The 13,092-nt window shown below is 41.7% G+C and overlaps 1 protein-coding gene across 1 annotated transcript in view; it reads left to right on the top strand.

Annotated features, from left to right (window-relative positions):
• Positions 1-13,092, top strand: part of ltn1 (listerin E3 ubiquitin protein ligase 1) — a 92,523-nt gene that overhangs the window by 57,629 nt on the left and 21,802 nt on the right. The window contains exons 28-29 of the mRNA XM_064971319.1: positions 610-687; positions 10,738-10,924. Coding sequence (XP_064827391.1) covers positions 610-687; positions 10,738-10,924 — 265 coding nt within the window. The remainder of the gene's footprint in view (positions 1-609; positions 688-10,737; positions 10,925-13,092) is intronic.

The raw sequence follows: 13,092 nt of genomic DNA, 5'->3' as shown, positions 1-13,092 counted from the left end.
TTCTAGACAAGTAATATTAGAACATACTGTCTCCCACATACTGTCTCCCACATACTAGACAAGTAAGATTAGAACACACTGTCTACCACATTCTAGACAAGTAAGATTAGAACACACTGTCTACCACATTCTAGACAAGTAAGATTAGAACACACTGTCTACCACATTCTAGACAAGTAAGATTAGAACACACTGTCTACCACATTCTAGACAAGTAAGATTAGAACACACTGTCTACCACATTCTAGACAAGTAAGATTAGAACACACTGTCTACCACATTCTAGACAAGTAAGATTAGAACTCACTGTCTACCACATACTGTCTCCCACATACTAGACAAGTAAGATTAGAACACACTGTCTACCACATTCTAGACAAGTAAGATTAGAACACACTGTCTACCACAGGCTAGACAAGTACGAGAGAGAACAAATCAATGTATTACAAATGTCTGTCTGTGTGTTCACTGCCACGGAACATGTTTGTTCGAACTTGTTGACAACTCTTGCACGGTACGTGAATGCCTACCCATACGACAAACCTCCTGAGCTCGCTCGTTGATTCAGTGTCAAGGAGCATGACCTGTCCGTCTGTCTGTCTGTCCCAGGGTAATGCCTACTCTCCCAGAGTGTGATGGAGAGGGAGACGACACCAAGCCAGAGGACGATGGAGAGGAACCGTGTCTGTGAGTGTAACAGCCCCGAGTGGGTGTGTTTCTCTATGGAACGTCCATCTGTTAGTGGAAAGTGGAAATCACAGCGTTTTAACTACTTTTACAGACGATCATAATATCAGCCCAAAATATCAAATTACCAGGTTATGCTACAAAACTATCTTTATAAGAGGTTTAAAATATATATATTTTTTAATCGATTATTTTTGATTCTACCTTCCATGACGTACAGTAAGGCATTTTGTCAGAATAGATGGATGCAGTTCAATGCATTATTAATATAATTCACCAATACATTTTTTTTCTGGTCCCAGAAACATTGCTATCAGATTGTAAATGGCAGCAGGCCATGGGTACATTGTTTGCTGCCTCCAGCCATCAGTCATAACGTGGCTCCTGCTATTCAAACTAGCTTGGGCAATGGTCATAATATGGCCAATAGACTAGCTTATCTACAGTGGCACTCGGAAAGTATTCAGACCCTTGGACTTTTTCCCACATTTCGTTACGTTACAACCTTATTATATATAAAATTGATTAAATCGTTTTATCCCCCTTCATCAATGTACACAATACCCCATAATGACATCACAATACCCCATAATGGCATCACAATACCCCATAATGACATCACAATACTCCATAATAACATCACAATACCCCATAATGACATCACAATACCCCATAATGACATCACAATACCCCATAATGACATCACAATACCCCGTAATGACATCACAATACCCCATGATAACATCACAATACCCCATAATGACAAGGCAAAAACAGGTTTTTAGATGAACCTTCGCCCCAGTCTGAGGTCCTGAGCGCTCTGGAGCAGGTTTTTTTATCAAGGATCTCTCTGTACTATACTCTGTTCATCTTTCCCTCGATCCTGCCTACTCTCCCAGTCCCTGCCGTTGAAAAACATCCCCACAGCATGATGCTGCCACCACCATGCTTCGCCATAGTGATGGTGCCAGGTTTCCTCCAGACGTGACGCTTGGCATTCAGGCCAAAGAGTTTAATCTTGGTTTCATCAGACCAGAGAATCTTGTTTCTCATGGTCTGAGAGTCTTGGTTACCTTTTGGCAAACTCCAAGCAGGGGCATGTGCTTTTTACAGAGGAGTGGCTTCGGTCTGGCCACTCTACCACAAAGGCCTAATTGGTGGAGTGCTGCTGAGATGGTTGTCCTTCTGGAAGGTTCTCCCATCTCCACATAGGAACTAGAGCTCTGTCGAAGTGGCCATTGAGTTCTGGTCACCTCCCTGCCCAAGACCCTTCTCCCCCGATTGCTCAGTTTGACCAGGCGGCCAGGTCTAGGAAGAGTCTTTCAAACTTCTTCCATGTGATGGATGATGGAGGCCACTGTGTTCTTGGGGACCGTCAATGCTGCAGAAATGTTTTGGTACCCTTCCACAGATCTGTGCCTCGACACAATCCTGTCTCAGAGCTTTACAGACAACTCCTTTGACCTCATGGCTTGGTTTTTGCTCTGACATGCACTGTCAACTGTGGGACCTTATATAGATAGCCTTTCCAAATCATGTCCAATCAATTGAATTTATCACAGGTGGACTCCAATCAAGTTGTAGAAACATCTCAAGGATGATCAATGGAAACAGGATGCACCTGAGATCAATTTAGAGTCTCATAGCAAAGGGTCTGAATACTTAAGTAAGGTATTTCAGTTTTTTAAACTTTTAATACGTTTGCTCTGGCCTGCTCGCCTCCCTACCACTGAGGAAGTACAGTTCCCGCTCAGCCCAGTCAAAACTGTTCGCTGCTCTGGCCCCCCAATGGTGGAACAAACTCCCTCACGACGCCAGGACAGCGGAGTCAATCACCACCTTCCGGAGACACCTGAAACCCCACCTCTTTAAGGAATACCTATGATAGGATAAAGTAATCCTTCTCACCCCCCCCTTAAATGATTTTGATGCACTATTGTAAAGTGGCTGTTCCACTGGATGTCAGAAGGTGAATTCACCAATTTGTAAGTCGCTCTGGATAAGAGCGTCTGCCAAATGACTTAAATGTAAAAATGTAAATGCTAAAATATCCATAAACCTCTTTTGGTTTTGTTATTATTGGGTATTGTGCATAGATTGATATGGATAAAAAAAAATCCCCCTTAATGACACTGAAAACTTAAAAAAAATAAAAATAAATGTGTGAATTTATTGAAAATTAAATATAGATATCTAATTTACATAAGTATTCACACCCCTGAGGCAATACTTTTGTAAAAGCACCTTTAGCAGTGACTACAGCTGTGAGTCTTTCTGGCTGAGTCTCTAAGAGCTTTTCCACACCTGGATTGGGCAACTTTTACCCATTTTATAATTTTTTAAATTCTTCAAGCACTGTCACAATTGGTTGTTGATCGTTGCTAGGCAACAATTTTCATGTAGATTTCAGTCCAAACTGTAACTCGGGCCACTCAGGAACATTCAGTGTCTTCTTGGTAAGCAACTCCAGTGTAGATTTGGCCTTGTGTTGTCGGTTATTGTCCTGCTGAAAGGTGAATTAGTCTCCCAGTGTCTGGTGGAAAGCAGACTGAACCAGGTTTTCTTCTAGGATTTTGTGCTGATTTAGCCCCATTCTGTTTATTTTTTATCCTGGAAAAACTCCCCAGTTCCTTAACTATATGCCAGCCACCACTATGCTTGAAAATATAGAGAGTAGGACTCAGTAATGTTTTTGTATTGGAATTTTCTCCAAACATAACACTTTGTATTCAGGACAAAAAGTTAATTGTTTTGCCATATTTTTTTGCAGTATTGCTTTAGTGCCTAGTTGCAAACAGGAGGCATGTTTTGGAATATTTTATATTCTGAACAGGCTTCCTTCTTTTAACTCTGTCATTTAGGTTAGTATTGTGGAGTAACTACAATGTTGTTGATCCATCCTCAGTTTTCTCCTATCACAGCCATTAAAGTCTAGCTGTTTTAACGGTCACCGTTGGCCTCAGGGTGAAATCACTGAGCAGTTTCCTTCCTCTCCGGCAACTGAGTTAGGATGGACGCCGGCAACCAGTGGTGTAAAGTACTTAAGTAAAAATATTTTTAAAGTACTACTTAAGTAGTTTTTGGGGGATATTGAAATTTACTATTGCAATTTTTTTTTTTTATTATTTTTTTTTTACAATTTTAACTTTTTGACAACTTTTTATTTTTTACTTCACTACATTCCTAATAAAAATATTGTACTTTTGAAGACCATATTTTTTTTCTCTGACACCCAAAAGCACTCTTATGCTTAGCAGGACAAATGGTCCAATTTACGCGGTTATCAAAAGAAGTTCCCTGGTCATCGCTACCGCCTCTGATCTGGCGGACTCATTAAACTAACTAAATGACAACTGTCATTGTAAATAAGAATTAGTTCTTAACAGACTTGCCTAGTTAAAGGTTAAAGGTTAATTAAAACATTTATAACAAAATCTACCAGTAGGTGCCCGTCTTTGCGAAGGCATTGGAAAACCTACCTGTTCTTAGGTCAAATCTGTATAAAATTAGAGATACAGTGCCTTGCGAAAGTATTCGGCCCCCTTGAACTTTGCGACCTTTTGCCACATTTCAGGCTTCAAGCATAAAGATATAAAACTGTATTTTTTTGTGAAGAATCAACAAGTGGGACACAATCATGAAGTGGAACGACATTTATTGGATATTTCAAACTTTTTTAACAAATCAAAAACTGAAAAATTGGGCGTGCAAAATTATTCAGCCCCTTTACTTTCAGTGCAGCAAACTCTCTCCAGAAGTTCAGTGAGGATCTCTGAATGATCCAATGTTGACCTAAATGACTATATTCATTCAAAAATCATGTTAACTTCTTATATTAGCCAGTGACAAAAATAAAAAAATAAAAAATAAAAAAACTATTTTTTAAAAATTCATTATAAATTCAGGCTGTTTCGCAACAAAATGTGGAAAAAGTCAAGGGGTGTGAATACTTCCTGAAGGCGATGTGTGTTCCTAAAATGTGTGTTTTCACGATGTGTGTGTGTGTGTGTGTATATCTGTATCGGTGTGTGTGCACAGGATGTCTGTTTATAAAACGGTGAGTTTGGATCTTGAATTCTGATTGGTTGCTAGATAGTTAGTCACGATAATTAACGCAAAATGCCATGATTCCCTAACTCCATTTCAAATGTCAAACCTCTGTCCCAAGCTAGCCATTATTCCCCCATGTTTCTTGCCCAGCATTTAGTTTGGTACAGCGGGGGTTAATATAAACCCAGCATTTAGTTTGGTACAGCGGGGGTTAATATAAGCCAAGCATTTAGTTTGGTACAGCGGGGGTTAATATAAGCCAAGCATTTAGTTTGGTACAGCGGGGGTTAATATAAGCCAAGCATTTAGTTTGGTACAGCGGGGGTTAATATAACATTTAGTTTGGTACAGCGGGGGTTAATATAAGCCCAGCATTTAGTTTGGTACAGCGGGGGTTAATATAAGCATTTAGTTTGGTACAGCGGGTGTTAATATAAGCCCAGCATTTAGTTTGGTACAGCGGGGGTTAATATAAGCCCAGCATTTAGTTTGGTACAGCGGGGGTTAATATAACATTTAGTTTGGTACAGCGGGGGTTAATATAAGCATTTAGTTTGGTACAGCGGGGTTAATATAAGCATTTAGTCTGGTACAGCGGGGGTTAATATAAACCCAGCATCTAGTTTGGTACAGCGGGGGTTAATATAAGCCCAGCATTTAGTTTGGTACAGCGGGGGTTAATATAAACCCAGCATCTAGTTTGGTACAGCGGGGGTTAATATAAGCCCAGCATTTAGTTTGGTACAGCGGGGGTTAATATAAGCCCAGCATTTAGTTTGGTACAGCGGGGGTTAATATAAGCCCAGCATTTAGTTTGGTACAGCGGGGGTTAATATAAACCCAGCATCTAGTTTGGTACAGCGGGGGTTAATATAAACCCAGCATTTAGTTTGGTACAGCGGGGGTTAATATAAACCCAGCATTTAGTTTGGTACAGCGGGGGTTAATATAAGCCAAGCATTTAGTTTGGTACAGCGGGGGTTAATATAAGCCAAGCATTTAGTTTGGTACAGCGGGGGTTAATATAAGCCCAGCATTTAGTTTGGTACAGCGGGGGTTAATATAACATTTAGTTTGGTACAGCGGGGGTTAATATAAGCCCAGCATTTAGTTTGGTACAGCGGGGGTTAATATAAGCATTTATTTTGGTACAGCGGGGGTTAATATAAGCCCAGTATTTAGTTTGGTACAGCGGGGGTTAATATAACATTTAGTTTGGTACAGCGGGGGTTAATATAAACCCAGCATCTAGTTTGGTACAGCGGGGGTTAATATAAGCCCAGCATTTAGTTTGTTACAGCGGGGTTAATATAAACCCAGCATCTAGTTTGGTACAGCGGGGGTTAATATAAGCCCAGCATTTAGTTTGGTACAGCGGGGGTTAATATAAGCCCAGCATTTAGTTTGGTACAGCGGGGGTTAATATAAGCCCAGCATTTAGTTTGGTACAGCGGGGGTTAATATAAACCCAGCATCTAGTTTGGTACAGCGGGGGTTAATATAAACCCAGCATTTAGTTTGGTGCAGCGGGGGTTAATATAAACCTAGCATTTAGTTTGGTACAGCGGGGGTTAATATAAGCATTTAGTTTGGTACAGCGGGGGTTAATATAAGCATTTAGTTTGGTACAGCGGGGGTTAATATAAACCTAGCATTTAGTTTGGTACAGCGGGGGTTAATATAAACCTAGCATTTAGTTTGGTACAGCGGGGGTTAATATAAGCCAAGCATTTAGTTTGGTACAGCGGGGGTTAATATAAGCCAAGCATTTAGTTTGGTACAGCGGGGTTAATATAACATTTAGTTTGGTACAGCGGGGGTTAATATAACATTTAGTTTGGTACAGCGGGGGTTAATATAAGCCCAGCATTTAGTTTGGTACAGCGGGGGTTAATATAAGCATTTAGTTTGGTACAGCGGGGGTTAATATAACATTTAGTTTGGTACAGCGGGGGTTAATATAAACCCAGCATCTAGTTTGGTACAGCGGGGGTTAATATAAGCCCAGCATTTAGTTTGTTACAGCGGGGGTTAATATAAACCCAGCATCTAGTTTGGTACAGCGGGGGTTAATATAAGCCCAGCATTTAGTTTGGTACAGCGGGGGTTAATATAAGCCCAGCATTTAGTTTGGTACAGCGGGGGTTAATATAAGCCCAGCATTTAGTTTGGTACAGCGGGGGTTAATATAAACCCAGCATCTAGTTTGGTACAGCGGGGGTTAATATAAACCCAGCATTTAGTTTGGTGCAGCGGGGGTTAATATAAACCTAGCATTTAGTTTGGTACAGCGGGGGTTAATATAAGCATTTAGTTTGGTACAGCGGGGGTTAATATAAGCATTTAGTTTGGTACAGCGGGGGTTAATATAAACCCAGCATTTAGTTTGGTACAGCGGGGTTAATATAAACCCAGCATTTAGTTTGGTACAGCGGGGGTTAATATAAGCATTTAGTTTGGTACAGCGGGGTTAATATAAACCCAGCATTTAGTTTGGTACAGCGGGGTTAATATAAACCCAGCATTTAGTTTGGTACAGCGGGGTTAATATAAACCTAGCATTTAGTTTGGTACAGCGGGGGTTAATATAAGCATTTAGTTTGGTACAGCGGGGGTTAATATAAGCATTTAGTTTGGTACAGCGGGGGTTAATATAAGCCCAGCATTTAGTTTGGTACAGCGGGGGTTAATATAAACCCAGCATCTAGTTTGGTACAGCGGGGGTTAATATAAACCCAGCATTTAGTTTGGTGCAGCGGGGGTTAATATAAACCTAGCATTTAGTTTGGTACAGCGGGGGTTAATATAAGCATTTAGTTTGGTACAGCGGGGGTTAATATAAGCATTTAGTTTGGTACAGCGGGGGTTAATATAAACCTAGCATTTAGTTTGGTACAGCGGGGGTTAATATAAACCCAGCATTTAGTTTGGTACAGCGGGGTTAATATAAGCCAAGCATTTAGTTTGGTACAGCGGGGTTAATATAAGCCAAGCATTTAGTTTGGTACAGCGGGGTTAATATAACATTTAGTTTGGTACAGCGGGGTTAATATAAGCCCAGCATTTAGTTAAGCATTTACAGCGGGGGTTAATATAAGCATTTAGTTTGGTACAGCGGGGGTTAATATAAGCCCAGCATTTAGTTTGGTACAGCGGGGGTTAATATAACATTTAGTTTGGTACAGCGGGGGTTAATATAAACCCAGCATCTAGTTTGGTACAGCGGGGGTTAATATAAGCCCAGCATTTAGTTTGTTACAGCGGGGGTTAATATAAACCCAGCATCTAGTTTGGTACAGCGGGGGTTAATATAAGCCCAGCATTTAGTTTGGTACAGCGGGGGTTAATATAAGCCCAGCATTTAGTTTGGTACAGCGGGGGTTAATATAAGCCCAGCATTTAGTTTGGTACAGCGGGGTTAATATAAACCCAGCATCTAGTTTGGTACAGCGGGGGTTAATATAAACCCAGCATTTAGTTTGGTGCAGCGGGGTTAATATAAACCTAGCATTTAGTTTGGTACAGCGGGGGTTAATATAAGCATTTAGTTTGGTACAGCGGGGGTTAATATAAGCATTTAGTTTGGTACAGCGGGGGTTAATATAAACCTAGCATTTAGTTTGGTACAGCGGGGGTTAATATAAACCTAGCATTTAGTTTGGTACAGCGGGGGTTAATATAAGCATTTAGTTTGGTACAGCGGGGGTTAATATAAACCTAGCATTTAGTTTGGTACAGCGGGGGTTAATATAAACCTAGCATTTAGTTTGGTACAGCGGGGTTAATATAAACCTAGCATTTAGTTTGGTACAGCGGGGGTTAATATAAGCATTTAGTTTGGTACAGCGGGGGTTAATATAAGCATTTAGTTTGGTACAGCGGGGGTTAATATAAGCATTTAGTTTGGTACAGCGGGGGTTAATATAAGCATTTAGTTTGGTACAGCGGGGTTAATATAAGCATTTAGTTTGGTACAGCGGGGTTAATATAAGCATTTAGTTTGGTACAGCGGGGGTTAATATAAGCATTTAGTTTGGTACAGCGGGGGTTAATATAAGCATTTAGTTTGGTACAGCGGGGGTTAATATAAGCATTTAGTTTGGTACAGTGGGGGTTAATATAAGCATTTAGTTGGTACAGCGGGGGTTAATATAAGCATTTAGTTTGGTACAGCGGGGGTTAATATAAGCATTTAGTTTGGTACAGCGGGGGTTAATATAAGCATTTAGTTTGGTACAGTGGGGGTTAATATAAGCATTTAGTTTGGTACAGCGGGGGTTAATATAAACCTAGCATTTAGTTTGGTGCAGCGGGGGTTAATATAAGCATTTAGTTTGGTACAGCGGGGGTTAATATAAACCCAGCATTTAGTTTGGTACAGCGGGGGTTAATATAAGCATTTAGTTTGGTACAGCGGGGGTTAATATAAACCCAGCATTTAGTTTGGTACAGCGGGGGTTAATATAAGCCCAGCATTTAGTTTGGTACAGCGGGGTTAATATAAGCCCAGCATTTAGTTTGGTACAGCGGGGGTTAATATAAACCCAGCATTTAGTTTGGTACAGCGGGGGTTAATATAAACCCAGCATTTAGTTTGGTCCAGCGGGGGTTAATATAAGCATTTAGTTTGGTACAGCGGGGGTTAATATAAACCTAGCATTTAGTTTGGTGCAGCGGGGGTTAATATAAGCATTTAGTTTGGTACAGCGGGGGTTAATATAAGCCCAGCATTTAGTTTGGTACAGCGGGGGTTAATATAAACCCAGCATTTAGTTTGGTCCAGCGGGGGTTAATATAAGCATTTAGTTTGTTACAGCGGGGTTAATATAAGCCCAGCATTTAGTTTGGTACAGCGGGGGTTAATATAAACCCAGCATTTAGTTTGGTCCAGCGGGGGTTAATATAAGCATTTAGTTTGGTACAGCGGGGGTTAATATAAACCTAGCATTTAGTTTGGTACAGCGGGGGTTAATATAAGCATTTAGTTTGGTACAGCGGGGGTTAATATAAGCCCAGCATTTAGTTTGGTACAGCGGGGTTAATATAAGCATTTAGTTTGGTACAGCGGGGGTTAATATAAGCCCAGCATTTAGTTTGGTACAGCGGGGGTTAATATAAGCCCAGCATTTAGTTTGGTACAGCGGGGGTTAATATAAGCATTTAGTTTGGTACAGCAGGGGTTAATATAAGCCTAGCATTTAGTTTGGTACAGCGGGGCTTAATATAAACCTAGCATTTAGTTTGGTGCAGCGGGGGTTAATATAAGCATTTAGTTTGGTACAACGGGGGTTAATATAAACCTAGCATTTAGTTTGGTACAGCGGGGGTTAATATAAACCCAGCATTTAGTTTGGTACAGCGGGGGTTAATATAAGCCAAGCATTTAGTTTGGTACAGCGGGGGTTAATATAAGCATTTAGTTTGGTACAGCGGGGGTTAATATAAGCCCAGCATTTAGTTTGGTACAGCGGGGGTTAATATAAGCATTTAGTTTGGTACAGCGGGGTTAATATAACATTTAGTTTGATACCGCGGGGGTTAATATAAGCCCAGCATTTAGTTTGGTACAGCGGGGGTTAATATAAGCATTTAGTTTGGTACAGCGGGGGTTAATATAAGCATTTAGTTTGGTACAGCGGGGGTTAATATAAGCATTTAGTTTGGTACAGCGGGGTTAATATAAGCATTTAGTTTGGTACAGCGGGGTTAATATAAACCCAGCATTTAGTTTGGTACAGCGGGGTTAATATAAGCATTTAGTTTGGTACAGTGGGGGTTAATATAAACATTTAGTTTGGTACTGGTATTACTAAATGCTAGGCTTAAACCCAGGAATTATCGTGTGTTAACTCGTAAGGGCTGTTTCCCTTGGCTTTGCCTCTGCCCGAAGAACAGACCTTAGTTGGAGTTATTTGCTAAAATATCTTTGTGTCTGTGTTTTCTAACGATGTGTGTTTGTGTGTGTATATTTAACTCTGTGCTTTCTGTGTGTGTGTGTAGGTCTCCCCCGGCAGCTCTGATGACCCTCCTGTCTACGTGTGAGGAGTTGTGTGAGAGCATCATGGTTGGAGTGTGTGTCGGGGAGTTTGCAGTGGTTCAACCTCTCTCTGTGGAATACTCCTGTATCCTGGCCTACCTGCTGGCCTGGAAACTACTGCTGTCCTTCTTCAAGGCTTCTCCCTCCCACGTAAGTCTACAGCTGGGGTGAGTGAGTGAGTGAGTGAGTGAGTGAGTGAGTGAGTAACCCATCCCTTAGCGATTAATTGACATGTAAACAAACGTAATAATTATTCTGGTGTTCTGTGCAGTGCATAAATAGGGATAAATAAATCAACACACACGTACCATTTGCTGTGTAGGAGGTCGTTCTTTTACAATTTAATTATAGGTCCCCCCTTTTCTTTTATTCTAGGCTTTATCTAAACATTCCACAGATGGAAATACACAACAGACATTTTAAGTTTCTCCTCATGACTGGGGGTCTGTCTCCATAATACCAGGGTATATCTGGTGGTCTGTCTCCATAATACCAGGGTATATCTGGTGGTCTGTCTCCTCATGACTACATAATACCAGGGTATATCTGGTGGTCTGTCTCCATAATACCAGGGTATATCTGGTGGTCTGTCTCCTCATGGCTACATAATACCAGGGTACATCTGGTGGTCTGTCTCCATAATACCAGGGTATATCTGGTGGTCTGTTTCCTCATGACTACATAATACCAGGTTATATCTGGTGGTCTGTCTCCTCATGACTACATAATACCAGGGTATATCTGGTGGTCCTTCTCCATAATACCAGGGTATATCTGGTGGTCTGTCTCCTCATGGCTACATAATACCAGGGTATATCTGGTGGTCTGTCTCCTCATGGCTCCATAATACCAGGGTATATCTGGTGGTCTGTCTCCTCATGGCTACATAATACCAGGGTATATCTGGGGGTCTGTCTCCATAATACCAGGGTATATCTGGGGGTCTGTCTCCATAATACCAGGGTACATCTGGTGGTCTGTCTCCTCATGGCTACATAATACCAGGGTATATCTGGGGGTCTGTCTCCATAATACCAGGGTATATCTGGGGGTCTGTCTCCTCATGGCTACATAATACCAGGGTATATCTGGGGGTCTGTCTCCATAATACCAGGGTATATCTGGTGGTCTGTCTCCTCATGGCTACATAATACCAGGGTATATCTGGGGGTCTGTCTCCATAATACCAGGGTACATCTGGTGGTCTGTCTCCTCATGACTACATAATACCAGGGTATATCTGGTGGTCTGTCTCCATAATACCAGGGTATATCTGGGGGTCTGTCTCCATAATACCAGGGTACATCTGGTGGTCTGTCTCCTCATGGCTACATAATACCAGGGTATATCTGGGGGTCTGTCTCCATAATACCAGGGTACATCTGGTGGTCTGTCTCCTCATGGCTACATAATACCAGGGTATATCTGGTGGTCTGTCTCCATATTAATTACCAGGGTATATCTGGTGGTCTGTCTCCATAATACCAGGGTTTATCTGGGGGTCTGTCTCCATAATACCAGGGTATATCTGGTGGTCTGTCTCCTCATGACTACATAATACCAGGGTATATCTGGTGGTCTGTCTCCATAATACCAGGGTACATCTGGTGGTCTGTCTCCTCAGCTCCATAATACCAGGGTATATCTGGTGGTCTGTCTCCATAATACCAGGGTATATCTGGTGGTCTGTCTCCTCATGACTACATAATACCAGGGTATATCTGGTGGTCTGTCTCCATAATACCAGGGTATATCTGGTGGTCTGTCTCCTCATGGCTACATAATACCAGGGTACATCTGGTGGTCTGTCTCCATAATACCAGGGTATATCTGGTGGTCTGTTTCCTCATGACTACATAATACCAGGTTATATCTGGTGGTCTGTCTCCTCATGACTACATAATACCAGGGTATATCTGGTGGTCCTTCTCCATAATACCAGGGTATATCTGGTGGTCTGTCTCCTCATGGCTACATAATACCAGGGTATATCTGGTGGTCTGTCTCCTCATGGCTCCATAATACCAGGGTATATCTGGTGGTCTGTCTCCTCATGGCTACATAATACCAGGGTATATCTGGGGGTCTGTCTCCATAATACCAGGGTATATCTGGGGGTCTGTCTCCATAATACCAGGGTACATCTGGTGGTCTGTCTCCTCATGGCTACATAATACCAGGGTATATCTGGGGGTCTGTCTCCATAATACCAGGGTATATCTGGGGGTCTGTCTCCTCATGGCTACATAATACCAGGGTATATCTGGGGTCTGTCTCCATAATACCAGGGTATATCTGGTGGTCTGTCTCCTCATGGC

The sequence above is a fragment of the Oncorhynchus masou genome, chromosome 8, assembly GCF_036934945.1.
Source record: "Oncorhynchus masou masou isolate Uvic2021 chromosome 8, UVic_Omas_1.1, whole genome shotgun sequence".
In the NCBI taxonomy this organism is placed as follows: Eukaryota; Metazoa; Chordata; class Actinopteri; order Salmoniformes; family Salmonidae; genus Oncorhynchus; species Oncorhynchus masou.
This window is presented reverse-complemented; position numbering and strand designations above follow the sequence as displayed.